Here is a 24,825-nt window from a genome sequence, read left to right on the forward strand (position 1 = left end):
GATTATTGTTTGTGCTTTGACTCATTTCGATGACCGTTTCTTCCCCCATAGTTTGGATTCGCTTCTGGTTCAGAATTCTTTTCCTTCAAGTTAGAAGCCTCCATTTCAATGAGAAAATAGTTGGTTTACAAAGTTGACACTCAGTTTCAAAGTGAATTGCTAGAGTTTTGTGTTTCTAATAAGTTATACTTATGTGTGGACTGCACAACGAATCATTACGCTACAATGCTGCTGAGGTAAGCAGGGTGTCTATGTTCCCAGCACGCTTACGGCAGCAGAGATCCATCCTTTGCCATGAGGTATGCATTAATGCTTTTCTAAAAGAAGGCTCCAGGTTTCTTCAAATTTAAAGAATACTAAGAGGCTTAATTCCAAGGTAACTTTGTTAGAAAAATCAGTAAGAGAGACGGAGCTGAAAATTAAAAAAGTGGAAGAAGTCCAAAATAATCTTATTAAATCAGATAGTATCTGCTTCAATAGAATGGAAAGATTGGAAAACGAAAGTAGAAGAGTCAATTTGAGAATTCTTAATTTTCCAAGAATGAAAACAGTTTCTCCAAGAGAGCTATTTAAAAGTTACCTAATAACATGTATTAAAATACCCCTTAGAAGGAATTCCTGCCATAACAAAGATATATTGCATATCTAAGAATAAATAGGAAAAAAATAAAGTGGAAGATTTACCTCAACAACAATGAGGACTGGAAACACCTTTAAACATCACAGCATTGCTTGATTTAACATCAGAAACGCTTATAGAGATGAGAGATACTTTACTGGTCTCTTTTGTGTTTGTCACAGAAAGAGATGCAGTTCTAAGAATATATCTTCGCAATCAACAATGCAATTTTCACGGACACAGAGTATGGATATACCCTGATGTGACAAAGAATACCCAAGAAAAAAGAAAGAAGTTTCTTTCTATGAGGAATGAAGTCATATCAAGGGGGGCAACATTTATTCTTCGTTTCCCCTGCAAATGCATTGTTTGTTATTTATCAACAGTCTAGATATATCTTTTTTGACCCTTTACTATTAAAATCGTACCTAGACTCACACTCCTGAGAGAGCTCCCCAGAGAAGTAGCGCATAGTGAGTTAATGCACGAGTCACACTCTAAAGGTCTTTGTTAGTATATATGATTATTAACTTTGAAAACTGCTCTTATCAATCTTAGACTCCCAAGTTTCTTATTATTTTTCTGATATAAGATGGTTAACGTTTATGTCTATATGAAATAAGGATTTTTCTTTAAATAGGTTATTTCTAATATCTGTTATTCTTGGAACAATTGTTTCTGTAAAACTTTGTTAAATTGCAATAAAAATAAAATAAAAAAAAAATAGTGACAGACCTGTTTAGATCGTCATGTTAATTAGATATTTTAAATTTCTTGTTAAAATATGCTCCTTTATTTTCCAAGCTCTCCCGTATTTCTTTTATTAAATTAGGAGCAGAAAAATGTGATTAATGGTTATTGAAATAACTATTATTTACTTTATAACTGTTTTGCCTTTCTATAACTTAAGAAATTACTTTAACAAGCGGATACTTTAACAAACGGATAAAATTCAATAAATGAAGAATTAAAAAAAAAAAGTTACCTGGATAACAGACAAACGTTCAACGGGACAAGTCTCCTGCTGAATATACTTGGCTACAAATACCCAGATAAAGTTATGCAGGTAAAGCAAGATTGCTTATCGTAAACGCAGTTCTTCATAGATAGCAAGATGAATTAGCCATGACACGTGGGTAATGTTATCATACGGTGCTAAATGAACCCTTCTCTCTAGCTCAGTAGAGTTTTACTTCTGAGCAACGAGCATGCGCAAGAGTGCCCATGTATGGCTGCCTCGTGAGTCTCTCGGTTCATTGTAATGCTTAGCTTTAGCTAGTAATGGACTCTTCCAGGGAAGCGGGTGGGCATTAAACATGGTTAATTCATCCTGCTGTCTACAGAGAACCTCGTTTATGGTAAGCAAACTCATTTTGTCTTTGTCAGTAAGGAGGGCTGAATTAGCCATGACACATGGTGGGGTCCCAAGCTGAGGGTTGCATAGCTGAGAATTTGCTGAATAAGCAACCCAGCTCCCCTGTGGAGCATAGCCTATTGGGTGAACAGATTGCGTAAAACTACTTGCCCAAAACTACTGTCACTACTTCAGATTGTTCAAACAGTAGTGGGACCTGAAGGTGTGAATTGACCACTAAGCTGCAGCTTTGCAGGTGTCCTCAATGAATACTGCTCTAAGGTGAACAACTGATGAGCTTTGATTCTTACTTGATGAGCTTTGACAAAATCTGTGATCTGAAGGACAGCCAATGTATAACAAAGCACAATGCAGTTCACTTGCCAGTTGCACAAAGTATGTTTGGCAACAGCCATGCCCAGTCTGTTAGGATAGAAGGATATGAACAGTTGAGACGGCTGAATTGAGACGGCTGAATTCTCCTCAGGTAACAGGCTAAGGCTAGTTTTCAGTCCACATGTGATATTGGAAAGAGTGTGGGCAAAATAATAGCTTGATGGAGGTGAATCACAGAAGTCACTTTGCGCAGGAACTTAGGATGGATGCGGAGCACCACCCTATTGAGAAAAAAATTGTAGACATGGAGGGCATGAACCTAATACCAGTGGCTCACAGACTCTTCTAGCTGAAATGAAAGCAACCAAGAACACTGCCTTCCACGTCAGAAATTTCAAAGATGATAATTCATCAGACAACATTGAGATCCCATAGCACAGGTATTTTCACAACTGGAAGCTTTGATTGTCACAGGCGCTTCATGAGTTTTGATATCAAAGGATAGAGAGATCAGTTTCCCATCCATTTGAGAATGGTAAGTAGCGATGGCACTAAGAGGCACATTCACTGATGAGGTACGGAGATCCAATGAGGAGAAGGTATACAAGTTCTGCAGGAGAGATCCTTGAGATTACAGGGACATCATCTTGTATCAGGTCAAGAAATGCTTCCATTTAAATCCATACCACTCTTTTAGTGCACAGCTTCCTAGCCGAAATTACAATGGCCTCAACCTGCTTGGATAGTGACAGTGAAGACACTATCAAGCGCTTAATATCTATACCATCAAGCTGAGGAAGGGGAAGTTTGGGCAAAAAAGATGCACTGGATCAATTCCCAGAAGGAACAGAAGGTGGACTGACAACTTGAAATATGAGAGCTATATCTGTCTGGGCCATGCTAGGGTGACAAGGATAAGTTGTGCCTGACTCTAGAGCACTTTCTGAACTATCCTCACCACTAATGGAAGTGGCAGAAAAACAAACAGTAGATCTGCATTCCACTTCAGCAGAAAAACATCCAGAGTCTGAACTCATTTCGAAGAATGAAGCAAATGTTTTTCACATTTCTGGTGCTTTCTGATGCAAACAAGTTGATTAACAGTCGACCCCACAGGCTGAACAGCCTATTTGCTACTCCTTGATCCAGAAACCACAGGTGTTGTCAGAATACTCTGCTAAGGTGATCCGCCACTCTATTGGAGACTCAAGGAAAGTTGGAGGAAAGCCCCGAGACTGAGAGCCCATTCCCAAATCTTTTGAAATTCCTGGCAGAGGATCCAGGTTCCTGTGACCCTTTGCTTGTTAACATAGGGCAATGCTACTTGACTGTTGGCTTGGATCAGAATTCTCTTTCCCTGAAGGAGGTGAGTGAACACTCTTAAAGCATGTTGTATGGCTCTTAGCTTTAAGAGGCTGATGTGAAACAGACATTCTATTGCCAAGCATGGTTTCCTGAATTCAGGAGAAACCTGTATGCACTCCCCACTCTCTGGTGGAGGCATCTGAAGCTAATGTCACATCTAGCTTGCTTTAAATGTCAACAAGACCGAGGTGATGATACTGAGTCAATTTCCAATTGCTGACATGCTACCTGACTTTGTTTTTGAGAGCTGTAAAATACCTGGCATACAGCAAGTAAAAATATCTGGAGATAATCATTGATCATAATCTATAAGCTCTCAGCTTAAATTGGCAGTGTCAGTTGCCTTCCATAAACTAAAGATGCTTTGTCGCTTAAAACCTCTTTTGAAATCAGATTTCCGGCATGTACTTCAAGCTCCTATTTTTCCTGCTCTGAATTACTGTAAATCTTTGTATTTTGGTTTACTGGCTTTATCTCAGATACCTTCAGACTGTACAGAATGCTGCTGAACGGATCCTTACAGGTTCAAAGCTATGATATATCTCCCTGGTCCTCCACTCATTGCATACCCAATACATTGGAGAGTGAAATTTAAAATTCTTACTTTAATACCCAAGCTTCTTAATCACTCAGATACCCCTTAGATTAACTCAAATGATTTATTCTCCTTCGAGGGCCTTAAGATTTGCCAGTCAGGAAAAACTTGAGGTACCCACTATGCTCTTTGTGCACCTTCTGAGGCTTGTGACCAAGGTTTCTCAGTTGCTTTGGAACTCGCTTCCTGAACATCTTAGGACAATGAACGATACCTCAGCCTTCAAAAGGTACTTGAAGACATTCCTATTTAGAGATGCCTTTGTCCTGACACATTAAAAATCTCCAGTGGAGAGCCAATTTCTCTCTGCCAAGAGCTGTTGACTGCACTTTTAGTTTCTGTATCATTGTTTGTGTCTTTAGTATTGTTGAAATATGTATTATGTATGTTTTAACTAATCACTCCCAAACCTTAGAGGGCACAGATATACATTTATTAAACATGATGAAGTAAAGTTTGAAGAGGAGACTTCCAGCCCCCAGTGAAGGAATGCCTTCATCTCCAGAGTTGTTATTACCAAGTGCAACAGGGTTTGGCTCAGCTGATCCCATTGAGAATGGAGGCTCCACTAAAAAAAATCTCATGCTCAGTCAAGTCATGGAAACCACATGTAATGCCACCACCATGTGACCAAGGACAACCAGAACGGTGGGATTTGATCTCACTGTAACAATTTCTGGACCAGTGCTTCAAGACAGATAGCCCTTTCCAACAACAGGAGAACTTTCTCCTCCAGCAAATCTATTCAAGCCCCAATTAACTTGATTCTCTGGGTGGAGACGAGATTCAATTTGGCAAAATTGGCTACAAAGCCTATGGACTGAAGGAGCTGAATTGTCTTTCTCAAGGAGTCTAGCACCCCCACTTGAGAAGGCCCCATATCACTAGCCAGTCATCCAGGTAGGGGAAAACAAATCCCTCAGTGATGAAGAGGTTTACTCTGCTGCTACTAAATGCTGAAGTTTCTATCTAAAACAATCTCTCTGATTAATGCCCTGCTCGAGGATTTAAATCCTACCATTTTCTGTATAACTGAAACCTGGCTGAAAGACAGAGATAATGTTCTCCTACACCAAATTTACCAAACTATGATGTATTTCATTTTCCTAGGGCTAAACAAAAAGATAGGGGCTTATTAATAATTAGCAAAAAAGAATTTAAGCTTGTACCATACAAAGTAGAGATTAATCCCCCATATGAGTGTTGTAAATCTGCTAGGGAGTAGCAACCTGTTGAGAATCTGCTAGGGAGTTAGCAATCTATTAGGGTTCTCCGTGAAGAGTTATCAATCTGTTATATCTATTAAGAAAGCTGGGCGTTAGATGGGAGGAGCAATCTGAATGAATGGCTCCTAAGAAGGAGGACTCAGCTATCTTGTAGTGTCTCAGATTCTGTTATATTCCGCTTTGCTGGGAGTTAGCAATCTGTTATGAATCTGAGATAGTAGTGGTGAATCCCTGGGCCGATGGCAGATGACCATACCCACGGGAGGATATCCCGAGAGGGACCACCGGCTAGGCTTGAGTATGGAGACAGACACACATTAGTTCTTTTATTAAACAGGTTTTGGAAACCACCAGAGGTGGCAGAAGTGAGCTGATATGCCCGGCAGGGCTGCAGTCCCTCAGGCACTGGAACCACGATCCTGGATGGCTGAGCTGTTGAGAAACTGTAGCAAGTGAGTAGGTAGAGTAGACAAGGTTCATGAACAGAACTAGATGACAAAACTCACATAAGGTCTCAAGGAAGCTCAGGAGCTGGAAAGGTTTAGGCCCTCGAGGAGCGAGTACCTGGCTCCAGGGAAAGCTCTGAGAGAGCAATGGTAACTCACAATTGTTTGTAGCAGCGATAGCTTCCAGGCAGTAGAGAATCTTCAGAGTGTCCAGGAACATAGGCCCTCGAGGAGCGAGTACCGGTTCCTATCTGTAATCTGAAAGTATAGAAAAGAGCGAGGCCCCCGAGGAGCGGGTACCTCTGGTAAGTCCGAGGAGGCAGAGTAGCTTGGAGAAAAGCCGAAGCAATCCCCTTGCTAACTCAGGTAGATAGTGAATTAGAGACCTTTAAGTATTGGAAGTGGATGACGTCATCTCAGGGGGACGCCCCTGAGGTTCGCGCCCTTGCTGGTACTTCAATCAGAGCGCGCGCGCACCCTAGGTCATCAGGCAACATGGCAGATCTGCAATGTCAAGCTGGTCCGGGGACGCTGGAGGGAGACGGCATGGAGACGCCATGGCAGCCAGCCATCCATCAGACCCGGAGGGAGTCACCACAGAGGTAAAGAGGGCGGAGTGAGGGCGTCGAGTAGCGATGGGCGCAACAATGAGATGGCAATTCTTAAGTCACCACAACTAAACATAGGACTGGTCTACTGTCTTCCAGAAATAATACAAAAAGATTGCTCAACGCTGATTGAATTATTCGCCAAGTGTTTCCATCACCAGAATCTACATTAATTGTAGGAGTCTTTAACCTTCATGTAGACAAAACACCAAGAACCTTAGCCTGTGAAATTTCTTTTTAGATGCAATGGAAGCCCTGGGATAGTCACAATTTGTCTCAAAAATCACGCATATTACAGGTCACACTCTAGACCTAATATTTGTGAATACCAATAATTGCCTAATCAATACTTCGCACACTATATTGTCCTGGTCTGATCACCAATTAATAAAGGTGGAAATTACCATCACCAACAAAATCCATAGTATAGATAGTAAGCACACTATTACCTTTAGAAAAAAGATAGAGAGAGAAGTACTTGCTGAAGCAATAGAAAAACTCCATGAACTAACTCAAACCAATTTCACATTGAATTTTGATTCCTGGGATAAAACTGTCAATGACATAGCTGAAAACATCAGTCCTATCCAGACAAAAACTATTAACAAAGAAAGGAATAACTCCAAACATAAGAAGCCCTGGTGCATTGATAAATTAAGCAGCACTAAACAGAACCTTAGAAAATTAGTTAAACAATGGCAGAAATACCCAACTGCTGAATCCCTAGGAAAATATAAATCTTTCCTTACAAAATACTGTACACTAACCAATAAAGCAAAAAAAGATTACTATGCTAAGCAGATTCACGGGGTAAGATTTAATTCTAAACTGCTCTTTGAAGTTGTTAAATATTTAGAGACCTGACATCTTCCAGCTCAAGAAACTAGAACTACATAAAGGCCGCTTGCAATGAATATGCCACCACATTCTTAGACAAAATCAATAAGTTAAAAGCAGATTTCCCTATCTGTTCTCAAAAAAAGCACCTGAAGATTCTAATGGCATAATTAAGTGGTTCACATTTGACAGAGTATCAAAACCGGAAATTGGTCAAATCATTACTAAAATTAAACCAGCCATTTACCCACGTGACCTAATTCCAGCCAGTTCTTTGAAAAAAGCACACAGGATTATCACTCATACAATCACATTAGCTAACCTGTTTCTCTCAGAAGGAACTGTTCCAAATGGATTAAAAACAAGTGTGATAAAGCCGATCCTAAAAAAATAAGAATGGCAGAACTAACGATTGGGACAACTGTCGCCCAATATCCAACTTGTCTTTTCTCACAAACGTACTTAAGAAAGCAGTGTTATCCCAGTTTGTAAATCACCCGGAAGCTCAAAATATTGTATCCCCAAATCAATTTGGATTTAGGGAACATCACTCAACTGAGACATTACTCCTCTCGTTAATGGACCCGGTTTTATGAGGGCTTGACCCAGATGAATCTTAACCTGTTGACCATAACCTGTTATGCCATCAAATGAACCTCACTGGGATCGACTGCTATGGCATTTTAGGCTGATGCCTCTCACGTGAGCATCCTTTAGCCGGAGATTGTTGCTGCTGCAGCACAGCTGTAGGGTAGTATCTCTGCAATTGGTAGAAGGAGCCTCTCTGAAAGAAGAACCACTTAAAAGGAAAGTAAGGCTACCTGGAGGTGGAAGGCTGGTTGGTTCCTGCCAACAGAGACTGCATGGCCACATGTTGCTCCATATTTTTTTAAATGTCCCCAAAGAGACTGCCTCTGGAACATAGTCAGTCAGCCATTTTCTCATGGATATCTTCCTGTACACTGCTGGCCTTCAATCGGGCCATTTGGTATACCCAATGGCTGCTGCTGAGGATCTTGCTGCTATATCAAAGAACTCATACACTGACCAGATGAGGTGTTGCTCACACTCTTCAGCATCATGGAGAGCCAGGACGTTAGCTTACTGATACAGTCATGTAAGTATTGCACCATATAAAGTTGCATATATATAGCTCCCCACCTCTGATGTTTTACCCTTTCTCATGGCAACACATTAAGAATTACTGTAGGAATGTATTTCGGTAATACGTTGTATAGTTTCATGTTCTTGCTTTGCTCGTATCATGATCCCCTGTATAATAATTTTTCTCTTTAAGATATAATTGCTAATATAGCTGTCTAAGAAACCCCATTTGATACTCCCTGTTCTTATATACATATATATCTCTTGTATTTTTTGCATATATCTCTTGATTTACATATATATTTTTTGCATATATCTCTTAATTTACATATATATCTCTTGTATACTGTTTTTCACATCTTGCTATTGTTCTTTGTAAGGGCTACGCCCACAAGTTATCAGTTGTATGTAAACCGATACGATGTGCAAACGGCTATCTGTATATAAGAAACTCCAAATAAATTAAAAAAAAAGTAGGAAATTTAGCATCAAGCTCAGGAAGAAAGTCTTCCTGTAGTTGTCCAATAACCTGGGGTTTTTACCTGATAATGTGTTGGAAAATATATGGAGTTTTCTTAGCTTGCTTCAAAACCAATTCCACCACCACCACCACTGACTGATGGGGCAGTTGGACTATGCCAAAACCAGGGACCTGCTGCACTCTGTACTTGTGATCCAGCTTCCTGGCTACTGGACAGCAGAAGGCTGGATTATCCTACATTATTGTTTTCAGTTCCCATAAAATCTGATGAACTTGGATGCTTGCTGGTTTGGAGGAAGTTTCCAATATCCAAAGTAAGCTGAAGACTTCCTTACGGGGTTTCCTTATCCTTCTGAATGCTGACTCTGATGGCCTTACTGAATTTTTCCAGGAATCTGGAGAACAAAAGATCTTCTGCTGGGCAGAAGAATGTTCAGACAAGTCAGGTAAGGTATCAGAGATAATCCCTGCAAAACCCTGCTCAGAACCAAATGGTGGAGAGATGCTAACCAATGAACAAGATGGAGATCAGGGCAGAGATCTTGGTCTTCTCAGAGACGACAGCTCCTGGGAAAGGTCCCAGTCAGCCATACCCCCAACGCTTCCTCCTCTGGATGTCTGAACACCGAGAGGGATATCCTGCCCGATGGAGGTGGGTTAGCTTCTTCCACTAGGATTTGTGATGAGAGATCCCATGGCTTCACCAAAGAGAGGACGTCTTACCTCCTCCCGCAGACTGAATACATAGGCACTAAAACTAACAGCTACTGGCACTTACATATTCATTTATTCATTCTGCCATTTTCCAGATTAATCAGCTTCACTGACAGTTAAAGAATCCCCATTCAGAACTGAGTTCTGTATTAAGATTGATCCATACATTGTCAGTGAACCAGCTAGAGGAGGGCAGGGGGTCGCTAAGGCCACAGAGGCCTGCAACTTTTTTTTTTTTTTTTTTTACATAAGAGGTGGGAGGTGGAAATAGGATCCTCACTTAAAATACCTGAATCGAACCAAAGAAAGTGGAATTAAGCCACCTAACGCTGATGCAATTTATGCACGTACTCTAAAAATCCTAAGGAGGACAAGACCTCAATACAAGAATCAAATGTGAACTCAAAATTTCTTAATCTATGACAAAATATTTAAAATTGACCTTGGAGGCTTTTCATAGTTTTGGAGTTTTTAGATATAAAAGCATAACCTTCAAAACCGTAAAATCAACAATGAATTACTTAGCTGTGTAATCACCCCCCGCCCCCGAAATGAAGGGAGGGTAGGATTTGCATTCGTGGTCATTCTAATAAAAGGCATCGCAATCTGCAACCAAAACCATATTCCTCCCTTTGTCATTTCTTTTAGTGAAGTATCTCCCAGGCATGGCTGGAGGAGAAAGAGCCAGGTACTGCTGCAAGGAGAGGAGCCAGCGGCAGAGGGAGGAAAATCACAGGTTGCCTATGGCCATGGGAGGAGCCGCCAAAGGAATAGATTATTAGGCAGTGCAACAAATGGAAAACAATCAATGAGTGGAAACATTTTTAACAAGTGCTAAGAAAAATGTGCTATAGCTGTGTTTTTATGCAATTAAAAAAATCATACTGGGCATAAGAGAAGGGCTTTTTTTTTTAACTCTATATAAAGCATCTAGAAGTAAAGAGCTGTCCTCCCAAGCATCATGAGCTTTCCGTGAAGACTGCAGTGTGTAACTGGGGATTAATTATTTCTATAACACTGCAATTAATGGTTGTTTTAAATTTGTTGAAATTCACTCTTTAAATATACATCTCACAGAGATAATTATACAAGTGTATCCCCCATGGACTGTACTTTCATAGTGATTTTCTCTTTAAGAAGCCTTGAGAAAGAAAGGCATAGTGTGCGCTCAGCTGATTGTTGCACATTTACATTGGCCATGCCCCATATTTGAAGAAAATGCACCTGGAATAGCTGCATATAACCAGCAGGAGGATAGGTGTTTTCTCACTCCTGCCCAGACCCTGGAGGAGATCAGAAACTTATACTACCAACAAGATACCAGTGAAAATGTGAGTAGGTAGCAGGACTCAAGTTTTAGAAACTTTTCTTTCAGGTTAGTGCTAACTATTTATTAAGAGGCACAACTGATGGCATCTGTTTTAATTGTGGATAATGTGATATTTCTGCAGATGTAAATCTATGTGAGGTGATTTGGATTATAATACTGTGGCAATAAATGTTAATAGAATTTTTCTCAGGCCTGTACAGACCCGGGAGGAGATAGCCAACCTGTACTATCAACAAGAGAGCTGAAGGCCAGAGGCCAGTTGCATTCTGAGTGAGTTGCAAGAACTGGATCCCTGTCATGGAAGTTACAAGTAACAAAAGTCTAAACTCCAGCAAGGGGGACTGAGCTACTGTAAAATTCTGGTTTTCCCATTACAAAAATCAGATAAATAATTGTAGACAAAATATCTATATGTATTCATTTAAGGAATACATGAATTAATGTTATTTCCATGACTGAAGAAACTATTTTTCTAGTGTAAGTTACATAAATAAAGATCTGTCTTTGGTTAAAACAAATAACTGTTTCTCCCTTTCTTTGGCTTTTACTTGAAAAGCTGATACATGGTTATCAAAGGAAAAATGAAAACAACCCAGACGCTGTATGGCGCTCTAAGTACATGTTACACAAGCTTTGGATGGGATGGATGCATATGATACGATGAGGTAACAGAGGATTTGCAGAAACTACATCTCAAATAAGATTAACACAATTTAAAAATATATATCCTAACCCCCTGAAATGCAATTGTTCTGGGTGTTCATGGCGAGACAACATCCGGAAGAGGTGCACTAAGAGAAATGTAATTCATGAATTATGAGCATGGATTAGATCATTCATTAATAAAAACAATAAGGAAAGAAAGAATTTACAAAGTCTTCTGAAAGTAAAAACATCTATGCAGCCAAATAAAAGAAATGTACTCCTCATCATCCTCTGTGCGAATCTTAACACGGTATAAAGAAGAAAAGCGATTTCTCTAAAACATAAAACTTAGCTTGTAAGCCCTCTGGGGATAGGGGAATACCTACAGTACCTGAATGCAATCTGCTTTGAAGCGCTGAAAAAAGTGTAAAAAGCAGAATTTAAAAAATCTAAATAAAAAATAAATAAATAAACAAGGCAATAAAATGGGGCCAGCACAATGGCTCAGCGGCAGCACTGTGCATTGCTCTGGTACAGAAGACTAGGGTTCAGGTGTCAAGCCTGCCATCCTAACTCCTTAGGCCAGCCAGGGTAACGGACACCATGGAAATATCGTTCATATCCAACAGAGAGGAATCCCAACCATTCCAGAACCCCACCAAGCACTAGCGGGTTCAAGATTGTGCAAGTGCCACATTCTAGAAGGAACCGTGACCTGTGCCTCCCAGCCAGAGAACTCTGCAATGACTGGGCCAGATGGCAGCAGAGGTGAGAGCGTATATGGGGTAAAAAAAAACCCAACAACAAACACTGGGTATTTATAAATGGAGACCACAGCTCTAGCTGAGCCATGTTCTATGTAAACTAGAAGATTAAAAAGGAGGAGGAGGAAGAAGAGGGGAAAGCTGTTGGGCAAAGAGAGGTAATAAAATAACTTACCATCTGTTTGAGATTTGCTGAGAAATATTGTGCTTGCTCGAGGATGGTCTGAGGGATTGAATTCCATGTTCATATCTTGAAAGAAAGAATAACAGAAACAGGTTAAAAAGTATAGCCCAGATCTTGAGGAATCAATCGATGGGATACTGTAGAGTACTGCACAGAATGATGGATACATTATGCATTAAGAAACACATAGCCAGCGGATTATAACTCCCACAGGCATCCTAGAGGATTTGTTATGCATTCAGTATTTTGAAACCTTCGCTCCCCTGATAATTATTAAATACCCAAACAATACAGCCCACTCATCTATCACAGAAAAAAAATGCAGCATTTCTATAATAATCAAATAAATGCTACCTCTGTTAATCTGCAGCTAAAGGCAACTACTTTTTACTCATGCCCTAAACACGTAAGTAGTGGTAGGCCAAAGCATCTTGCCTCACCACCAGACTGAAGGAGCAAGGGTTTCCACGCCAAAGTAGGGCATCTCAAGACATCAGAAGACTTCCTTCTGACTGAGGGAGCACCAGGAAACCAACCTTTTTCATTCAAAACTCCAGATAGGAGCGACAACCTAAACCACGAGTCTTGCAATGTACTAGAACAAAGTTATCAAACTCTGAAGCTTTCCCAGAGTGGCCTTTATTACCCACTATTGGAGGCTGACATATAGGTAAACAAAATCAAGGAACTGGAACAAAGGAGCAGCAACTTCTAAAGATCGAAGAAAAATCAGGGAATAACTAGTATACAAAAAATAACTAGTTATGAATGTGACTCTTTGCTTTCAGAATCCTCTCAAATTGTTATTACAACTGTATTCTACTGTTAAAAATATATGAACTTTATTAATAACACAATGAAATTACTATGAAAACATTTTTTTTTGTTGAAAGAGAGAAGACCTCAGTATTGGCAAAGGATCCAATTGTCTCAGAAACTTTTTTAGCCAATTGTTTCAGTCACTGGTTTTTTATACCCCCTTTAATTTTTTGTTTTTTTTTTTCTTTTAAAATTCCTTGTTAGATTGTTATCTTCAATTTGTTTCTACTTTCACAACAGCAAATAGTCTTCAGCCATTTTCCTTTATAGCCCCATTTTAGTTCTAGTTAGAAAATCTCTTGCCGTTCTGAACTTGACTAAAAGAACATTACTTTATATGTTCTATTATGTAAACTTTATCCTGACAATCTGAACAACCTAAGGAAAGGAAGCGACAAGTAGCTTTTAACACTTCATCTGGAAGCTCATCTGATGAAGAAGATCAAGAAAGTCCAACTACAGATAATGATTTTTTAGAGAATGTCAATTTCACAGTGAAAAAAGGAAGAACAGGATGGAAGGAGTACAAGAATTCGACAGCTGACAACATCACGACGAGATCACGAGGCACAATGAGGGGCAAGAAAAAGTAGTGATAAATTTATCCAAAACACCACTCAGTAAAGAAGAGGAGCAGATTTTAAATTTTGGTTTGCTTTTGTGCCCACTGAAAAACATAATCCATTCCAATTCCGCATTGATTTACAATGGTTCACTAGAAAATTGATCCTTAAACATTTTTTTCAGCATAATGATGAAACAATTAAGACAGCAGCATAATACACAATCCTTCATCCTGGACACTGTCAGGACCAATACATCCATTGATAGATACGTTTCAAAAACTAGTATTGAGAGATGTTCAGCAACTAGAGTAGAAGAATGAAAAATTTTGCAACAACATGAATAAAAATGCACGTCAAACTCTATATTCCATAGCCAAGAATCAAAATTACGTCATTAAACAAGCTGACAAAGGCGGGTCAATTGTTTTAATGGACAGAACAGACTATGTCAAGGAAATTGTACGACAGATAGAGGATGATAATACATATGTTAAACTTTCAGGAAATCCTACCAGTCAATTACAGAAGAAAATCAAACAGTTTACAGATCAAGGTAAAGAAATTGTTTTTTTGATCAATAAAGAGTACATTTTTCTGAATCCTAAGCATCTCAGAATTCCAACAATATATGTTCTGACAAAAGTTCATAAAACATTATGTAATCCACCAGGAAGACCCATTATTTCATCCAATGAATCTTTATTAGAACCACTTTCCAAATTCGTAGACTCTTTTTTGAGGGAATTTGTGTCTGACAACTCATTTTTTAAACATGATTGAAAATTTAACTGTCAGTACAGCAGACAAGTGGTTGGTTGGTTACGCTCGACATAAAATCATTATATACGTCGATCCCCCAAGATGAGGCACTGAAAATTGTGGAAATGTATCTAAATAAGAAAGTTAGACCTCATCGCGTACCCAGTGAGTTCATTCTTCATTTGGCATCCATCGCATTAAAAAAGAAATTTTTTGTGTTCCAACAAAAATATTAGCAGCAAATCTCTGGTACAGCAATGGGTGCCACAATGGCTCCTACCATTACCAATTTGTTTATGACAGAATTCGAAAAAAAAGTGGATTAATAATTCACCATTTTTGACAAAAATTGTTTTTTTCTAAATGTTACATTGACGATATTTTTAGTCTGTGAACTGAGAATGAGTTATCCTTTGAAAAATGGATCAAGACCTGTGATGAGAAAATAGTTTGTCATGCATTTTAATTTTTTGGAAATATTTCTAGAAGTATTATTAAAGAACGTAGAGTCAGGAGAGATCACCACCAGTGTCTTCAAGAAATCCACCGATCGTAACACAATGTTACATTTTGAAAGCGCACATCCATTGCCACTAAAAAACAGCCTTCCTTTCTCTCAGTTTTTGAGATACAAGCGAAAGTGCTCGAATACTCAGATCTACAAACAATCAACACAATTGATTGCAGACTTCAAACAAAGAGGTAACCCCAACAAATGCATAACGCATTTAAAAGAACAGTGCGTCTGTCGTAATATAATGCTATCGCCACAATGTAAACAAGAGGATTCAGAGGTAGTTACTTGTGTCACTAAGTATTCGCCTACATCACGCAAGATTGTTAAATGCATGCGCAATCATTGGTTCCTTATTCAGATGATTCCAGGTATGGAAAATTTAGAAGCAAAAATCTAACGGAAATTTTAAGTCCATATACGCTACCCGAAAAAACAGACAGAATGAATTCCATTGATGGGACTATTCCAATTGGTCATTATAAATGCAGCCATTATAAGATCTGTGACCAAACATTGCAACTCAAAGAATTCACTTTTCCACAAACACAGTATAGATTTAAGTTCAATAATTTCATGACATGTCAAATCAATTTCGTCATTTACATTATATGTCCCTATAATAAAATCCATGTGGGTCAAACAACAAGGTCACTGAAATTACAAATTGGTGAGCATAAAAGCTGTTTAAAGAACAAAAAAGAAACTGCTCCGATTGTTGTGCATTGTATTAAAGAAAATCATAACACAAGAGAATTGCGGTGGTTTGCGATAGATCGCATCAAACAAGACTTGAGAGGGGGTAATCGAGAGAAATGGCTGTATAGAAAAGAAAAGGAATGGATTTTTAAGTTGTGATCTGAAGAACCTATTGGTCTTAATTCCAAAATTGAATGGAACAGTTTAATCCATTAATGATTGACAGTTCAGTGGCCAGCATCTTAATACAGGGTTAGGCATGCGCGGAGCTGTCAGCGTGAAGACATTTAAACTTTACATCATACGACAACATATGTCATTACGTGTTCAGTGATTGGTTCTTTTTCAAGTAAGTCAGCTATTTAAAATGCGCAGCCGACCAACAAGACTGAGGGTAGAGATAAAATTGTGAGTATTATCGACCACGGCATTAATGAATATGTATGAAAACGGTAAAACTAAGCTTGGTTTAATTGTGGCTTAAATTGTAGAGTCCGCCCTGATGCAGCGTTGAAGCAAAACGTTGGCCACGTTGGCAGCGGCCGAATAATACACGGTGTTTGTGGAAGGCACATATTTGTTATGAGAAGATAAACAACAAGGAACAAGTTGAGAGATAAGTGCCTTGCTGTTCAAAATGTCCGGATAAAGTTTACATAATAGAACATATAAAGTAATGTTCTTTTAGTCAAGTTCAGAACGGCAAGAGGTTTTCCATCTAGAACTAAAATGGGCTATAAAGTAAAATGGCTGAAGACTATTTCCTGTGGTGAAAGTAGAAACAAATTGAAGATAATCTAACAAGGAATTTTAAAAGAAAAAAAAACAAAAAAATTAAAGGGGGTATAAAAAACCAGTGACTGAAACAATTGACTAAAAAAAGTTACTGAGACAATCGGATCCTTTGCCAATACTGAAGTCTTCCCTCTTTCAACAAAAACATTTTTTCATAGTAATTTTATTGGGTTATTAATAAAGTTCATATATTTTTAAAAGTAGAATACAGTTGTAATAACAATTTGAGAGGATTCTGACAGCAAAGAGTCACATTCATAACTAGTTATTTTTTGGATACTAATTGTATACTAATTATTCCCTGATTTTTCTTCGGTCTCTAGAAGTTGCCACTCCTTTGTTCTTTTGTTATTTTTTGAAAAATTCAAGAGACCACCCATTCTATCCCATTACCAAACCACTGGCCTGATTGGGCAAGGAATCACTCACAGTAGGGCCATTGTAAATGGCTGCCTACCAGAATCACTTTTTTTTTTGAGGGAGGGGGAGAGTTGGAGGAAGACCTGCTGATCCTCCATGAGTATCTGGAGAAATCCCTATGTCTCTCATCTTCATTGCCCTATGAATGGGCTTACTGATATCCTAACATCTCCAGGTTGACTCTTGACATCCCCCAAGCAACTGTGGCTTCAGACAGTCCTGAGGCCATCAGACAATAACCACTGGGAGTCTGTGAATCACTGGTACTCAGCCTTCCCAGATCTTGTCCAAACAGTAATCCTTAAAAAGAAATACTAACAGGGGCCTAAAACTTTGAACCTGCTGCCCTCTCTTGCAACTGTCAATACCATGGCATCAACCCAAAGGACAAAGAAGAAGAAGCCGAAAATGGAGAAGCTCCCTTCAGAGGCAAACTCTCCTTATTCCCAGTTTTCCAAGGGACTATCCTCCATCCTGATCAACATTCCTGATGGCCACAATGGAATCCAGTGGGGGCAGCCTCCTAGGAGTTTGAGGTTCACTAGCCAGCCTAGGGTGGAAGGGTGCATACCCCTGAATGGAAGAAGGTCCCTAGGGAGAGGGATGAAGAATTCCACTAAGGCTCCTGGACTCCATCATTTTGCCCATAAAAAATATTTTAAGAACCGGAACTGTGAAGGACCAGGATTCACAGAATCTGAGGGAAGAGAAAACAATCCTTTTCACTTGGGGCCCAGGAACTTTCCCATAAGGATGGCAGGAATACAATAATAAAACAGGCTCTCCATGCATGGCTTAAGCTGCAGGCCTTCATAATAGCTGTGCTGAACGTGTGGTCTCGCTGGGTCATACCACCTGTGAACACAGAAACATAAAAGAGCTTCTCTGCGCATGGTTGCCCACTCAACCCCTGAGAGCCTCTAACCAGTATCAGTACAAGTGGCACATGGGATACCCCAACTGATGTCTGGTAATGCCAGTGTGGACTCCCAAGCTAGCAGGACCATCTGCTTCCTTCTGCCTTGCAGATTTTCCTTGCAAACGGGACAAGTAATTGAAAGTTCTAGCTCTCTTCAAATAGCCACAGAGCAAGCCACCAAAAGCACTCTTATCGGGATGCGGAGATCCCCCCTTAAGGGCTGGTTGCCTCTGCATTAGTAGTGGCCCAGATCCAAACATACCTCTGGAAGGGGAAAAAAAAGCTGGAGACATTTGACTTCATAAGGGCAGGCAGAGTTCCTCAACAGTGAATACTTATGCCTGCTTGGAAGGTCTCCAGAAAAGAAAAGGCCCTTCCCTGCTCACGGCTCTGTAAACTCTCTGCTGTAACAACTGCTGAAGGTCCATCGTTGGCTATACTTTTTTGTTTGTTTGTTTTTTTTAAATAAAAGCAGCTTTACTGCTGCTGACTAGTCCAGGCAGTCCAGAGGTAAGGGAATTAAACCCAAGCTTAAGGGGAGGGCAGGGCTTGAAGGAGGGAGGAGAGGCAGCAGGCAGGGCCCACACCCACAAGCATCAGATAGAGGGGGACCTCCCAAAGGCTTCCTCTACCAGATCTTTCAACCGGTCTCGGCTGGAGACCTGGAAGCCACCCACAGATCCTGAGCTACCTGCCAGACCCTGCTCAACCAGGCCCAATAGGGAATCTGGGAGTCACTTACCAGATGCTGCTCAATCAGGCCCAAAAGGGAAACCAGGAGTTATGATCCAGGCCTTTGCTCAACCAGACCCTGAAGGGATTCCTGAGAGCTACAATCTAGGCCCTACTCAACCAAACCCTATAGGAAACTCTGGAGTTATGATCCAGGTCTGCTCTACTTGGGAAACAATCACAAAAATTGTTGCCCTAGGAACCAAGATCCCGCTCCACTAGGGAAAAAAAGCATGCATGCTATTGCTCTGGGAGCAAGCTCCACCAGGGATCGGGCCCAAAGAAATCCTACTGCATCAGTTTAGCCTGTATCCACCATCTGCTGGAGAAAGAGAAATACTGGCGCTTGCCATTGCAACACTAGCCTATATACCAAGTAATAATGTCACTGAAAAAGGGTGTGTCTTCTGTCTCCATCTGCTGATAGGCAGAGTTAACCCACTAGTGTAGCAGAATAAAGAAAGAAGGATTATTCAGTTCTCTACCAAAACGCCAGTTTTGTATCTTTCATCTTCTATGACTCAGGAGCCAGTACTGCAAGAACAGTTCAGATAGTTCAAATGTCTACATCAGTTTCTTTTCATTCACGGGGAGAAGAAATGTTATCAGCAGAAAACAGCTTTTTCAAAAATAAATGTAAAAAGGGCACCAGCAAAGAGACAAAAAGGTAAAGGGTCAAATTGGGATATTCATCCCTCTTATTAGTTCTAGAAACAGAAGGCATTATCGATAGCTAAAATGGGTCCACTTCCTTCCAGGATTTGATTTCATGTTCCCTATGACAGTCATTTAGATTGTTATAATCTACAAAAACAATGCAATGTGGACCATGATGAAATCCCTCAAAATGTTAAAATCTTAAACCCACAATTTCTCAAGTCCCTTTTTCATGAGGGTCATTTGATAATTTGTTAAAAGCAGTCATTTAAGAATATTGTAGGCACTTTAACAGAGCTAAATAGAAATGATTAGTCAATATTCAGATGGAATTACAAAATAATAATAAATGTAATTATTGATCATTAGCTGAGCTCACAGAAGACAAAATTTTGATTTTTACCTAATGAATTGTCAAAATGTTGAAAAATGTTGAAAAAAATAAAACCTCTATTGCTACCAAAAGACTTTGGTTCTGTTACTCAGGCTTTAATATTGTCCACACTAGATTACTGTAATGCTTTATATCTTTGTCTACTTCAAAGTTCATTACAACCACTGCAACTTGTTCAAAACACAACAGCTCGTATGTTATGTAATGCTACACGTAGAGACCATATTACACCAATTCTATATCATTTACATTGGCTTCCTATATCATTTTGTATTTCATATAAAATCTTATCTACAATTCATAATTTAATACACAACCCTAATTCAATATGGTTATGCTCAATGTTAAGATTATATAAACCTAACCAACAACTTAGATCCCTGGATAAGTATGCTGGAAATTCCAACAATTAAATCTGCAAGTTTAGCATTAACCAGAAAAAGAGCTTTTTCTGTTGCAGGACCTACTCTGAGGAACTCTATTCCTGAATATATCCAACAGTTAATCGTAATGAGTTTAAAAAAGTATTAAAAACGTATTTATTTACATGCACATATAATATAATCGAGTGACATTTTCGATTCTGTTGATATCCATTAGTATCTGTTACAAGGTGATTATAATGTAATGATTATTATGTATGTTAAGATTTTCTGTTAATGTATGATGCTATTGTGTATGTTTTATTTTTGTGAACTGCCAAGATGGATAGACTACTACCCCCAGGGCAGTATATAAAACTTTTAAATAGATAAAATAAATAAATAAAATAAATAAATAAATAAATAAATAAATAAATAAAATGCTAATTAGAATAAGATCTGGTAGGGGAAATTCAAAATGGCTGCTGAGTTTGTGTGTTCTGACGGTCTCCCTTTACCATCTCTTATGTTTTTCTGGTTTTGTTTTGTATTTTGGCTGAATTTATCTGATCAGTAAGAGGAAAAACAGGCCCCACAATCTCAGTGATGTCTACGCTGACAGAACCTATGGATAGACACCTGTTTCAGCTCATGGACTCTCCATTTGATTCTGTTACTGAGAGGTTGTTGGGAAGAATGCCAATTGAAGGATTGCTGGTAACCACACCTGACCACAAAGCATCTTTGTCTCCGAAGCAGCATTGTATACTTTTGTTCCCGAGTCTCTTGGAGAGCAGTAACAGAAACTCTTCCTTTTCCTCACTGCGTATGAGTGACATCAAATAGACAGCCATTTCGGCTCCAGCAGAGACCCAGATGGAAGAACCTTTTGCTGTGGGAAATGTTTGGAGTTCGATGGAAACAGGAGCAACATTGGAAAGCCATCAGGAAGACCTCAAGTAACTACTGAATCCTTGGCTGGATTGATTCAACCTCTAGGAATTACTGAGGTACTGAGTTTTGAACTGCTTAAACTCCCTATTACTACTTTTCACACTATCTGGGACACAGCAACAAGGAATTTCTGCACCGTTACAAGAGTGCAAGAGCATTTTTCTTCTCTCTCTCAAAGCTGAGGGTTTGGACTCTAAAATAACTGCAAGATTTGATTGGGACTCTTTCCAAAGGTCATCTTTTTATACAGAACAAAACTGAAAATTTAAAAAATGTCATTAGACGATGCATAATATTCATTTAATGACTCTAGTTTGCCATTTTCTCTGCATATCAAGGTGGTGGTTAAAGCATCATTCTTTAAATTGAGAATGGTGAAAAGACAATGTCCTCTGTTGGAACCCTACGATTTCCGTTTGGTATTACAGACTCTGGTATTGACAGGACTCGATTATTGTAGTGCATTACAGTATATACAGGCTTACTTACAAGTAACCTATACCCACTACAACTTGTTCAGAATGTGGTTGCTTGCATTTTGACTGGAGCTTCTCAAGAACACATTTCACCTGTCCTTTGTACACTTCATTGGCTGCCCATCAAATTCAGAGTAGAATATAAGTTAGCTTGCTGAGTCAGTACGGTGATACGATTATATAAACCTTCTCAATCTTTAAGGTCTGCAAATAAAAGACTACAAGAAATACAGTCTGACAGACATGCTCATTTAGAATTCACCAGAGAGAGAACTTTCTCGATTGTGGACCCAACATTGTGCAATTCACTGCCTGTACATATTAAGTCCACCAATAGCCACAATGCCTTTAAAAAATGCTAACATACCTATTTAAACAGGCTTTTATCTGAGAATGGCGCTAATTTTTTTTTTCTATTAGTCTGTGCACGGTATGCTACCATCACTTTTTTCATGTTGTATTTGTTCTTTATCATCCTGGTTTATCCTTTTATTATGTAAGTTTTTTAACATTATGTGATCCGCCTATAATCTCCATGTGTGAAGAGTGCGGAATATACATTTTTTATAAATGCTAAATGCTAATGCATTTTTCAAAGAAGTGGCTGATATCCCCTATTAAGATGTTAAGGAAATATTTTTAATTCTCCCAGTCTCGAACTTATTTGACATCTAACCTAAAAGCTTACGGGGGGGGGGGGGGGGCCCGAGAGCTTTAGCCATCTTCGCACATGTTAAACTTGACTTTCAGAAAAGTCTGTAGCAGATGGGATTGTACTACCTATTTTTATTGTGACTTTTGTCTCTGACAGGAATTATATAATGCTTTTTTTCCCCCCACAATAAAGAAGTTTCTTTTCTGGGTTTAAAAGTTTCAATATTTCCAGATGTTGCTAAAACAAGTTAGATAAAGAGTAAGAGATTTTTTATGTTGAAACCCAGCTTTATTTTGGCTTTATTTTCCTAGTTAAATTTCAAGGGATAAAGTATGTGTTTTTTTGATGCCTCTCAGTAACTTTTCTTAATGTGAGACAATCCCAGGTGACGGTTTCCACACATTAGGATCCAGAACCTTCACTTCCCCCAGCTTTAGACAGCGCTAGTTAAGATATGGATGGTTAAACTCAGCATAAGGTTGATCATTTTTGTTTTCTTTTTTAGATACATTTCTTCTCATATTGTGATTGGTTTTCATATAATGTTGGCTGTGGGCTGATAGGACAAGAGTGAATTCACTTTCTTTACATTAACTGCTTTATTATGACATATTTCTACATTTTTGGATGCTGTTCTGAACAAGTGCTTTGCTTGGATGCAATTTGAAATTTAATAAATTAAATGTAAAAAAAAGAAAATCAGATCCAGTGATTATTTCAACTCTTAGCCTTAAATTAATCCAAAAGATCTGCTGTCCAGTAAGTTAACACCAAAACTACTGAAAATGATATGTGAATCACAAAGGGTTCACAAAAACTCACAAATGTCTAGATTTGGCTCGCAAATCTAGACATTAGAAAATCATGAGCGGAGAATGACAGATTCCAGATCAGTCCAAATTTAAGTTTAAAAAAAAATGGCACATTATTTATTTCTCGTTTCTTATACCAGATACCAGACCTGGCCAGAGCAGTTCACAATTAAAACACAGATTAAAATACAATCGATATAAACATACACATAACCAAATAAACACAGAAAAAATTTCTTAATACCATACCAACCAGACTATGATGGAAAAAGACAAGTCTTTTAACTATTTCCTAAAACTAAGATAATTCTGTTCCGCCCTCACCTCCAGTGAAGCCAAATTCCATACTTCTGGGCCACTAACTGAGAACATCCTTTTCCTATGTAATACCTTATGAATAAATTGTCTAGAATAGATGGAACCAACACCAAGGCGGCTAATTTTGAGCATAAATTATAAGCGGGAACATAACTCAATCTTTTCTTGTAAATAATCTGCACCCCTTCCATTTAACGCCTTGTACATCAGGGTCATTAATTTGAAATTAGCCTGCTCTACAATAGGTAACCATTGAAGACGTCTTAGTAAAGGTGTCACACTTACCCTACGTGGGAGACCAAAAATCAAACGCGCCGCCAGGTTTTGTACCACCTGTAAACGTTGCAAACTTTTTGTTTGGAAGACCAACTAATAGTTTGTCTAGTATTAGACTACTGTAATGTAGTAACGCCTGTACCACCAACCTAAAAACAGGCAACTAAAAAAAACCCCAAAACTTCAAAGTCTCCTCAATTGTCTAAATTGAAACCATACTCTCTGAACCATTGAGGAAATATAAAAATCCATAGTCAGGGCCTCATCTATTATTACCCCTAGATTCCTCACTTTCTGATTTCTCGCAATAGTCACGTCTCCTATCCTATTTATTAATTTAAAAAAATGTATAGCCCACATGATCTGAAATTTTTAGCGTTAATAAAACACATAAAATAGCAAAGAGACAATAAAATCAGTATACATATATTGCACATTATACTTTGTCTACTCGTGGCCTATCACAAAGATATCAAATTCTTATCAGACATATTATCCTCTTCACTTTTTTTGTTTTTATATTATACAAAATGGAATCCTCTTTCTAATCCATTAGAATAAAAATAAGAGACAAAAAACAAAACAGTAACTTGTATGATAACTGCATTTTGTGTAGATGTAACCAGTCAATCAGATGGGAAATCCTAACAGTTGGAGGGTTCTTTAGACTAGTGTGGGCAAACAGATGATGTAGTGGACTGCGAGTCAAAGCACTCAAAAATACTCCAACAACACCGATTTGTATTAGTCAGGACTTGAAATGATGGCCAACAACTCCAAAAAGCTGTGGATTCAAAATGGTCTGACATATTTATATAAGAAAATACTTACATGCTGCTCCACAGTACCAGATTTTATTTCACTGTACTGAGCAAAGTGGATGCAGTTTCAAAGTTGCAATAGAGAGATCAAGATTGTATCCTACTTCTATACCAGACAGCTCTCAAATAAGACTGTGAGGATCCTAAAGTGTGCTGATTCTCCCTGCCTTCTTGAAATCATTGATTAAACACATCCCTTTCCTATTATTCATTCAACAGAAAAAACAATGATATAGTACATATTACTCGTTCTTCTGACATGATACTCA

At 38.8% G+C, this 24,825-nt stretch overlaps 1 protein-coding gene across 1 annotated transcript in view; it reads right to left on the reverse strand.

The window, feature by feature from the left end:
* The window catches only part of CCNY (cyclin Y), a 487,859-nt gene that overhangs the window by 209,736 nt on the left and 253,298 nt on the right, over positions 1-24,825 (reverse strand). The window contains exon 2 of the mRNA XM_029588558.1: positions 12,600-12,674. Within this exon, the coding sequence (XP_029444418.1) occupies positions 12,600-12,674 (75 nt within the window). The remainder of the gene's footprint in view (positions 1-12,599; positions 12,675-24,825) is intronic.

This window comes from Rhinatrema bivittatum, chromosome 2, assembly GCF_901001135.1.
Source record: "Rhinatrema bivittatum chromosome 2, aRhiBiv1.1, whole genome shotgun sequence".
NCBI lineage: Eukaryota > Metazoa > Chordata > Amphibia > Gymnophiona > Rhinatrematidae > Rhinatrema > Rhinatrema bivittatum.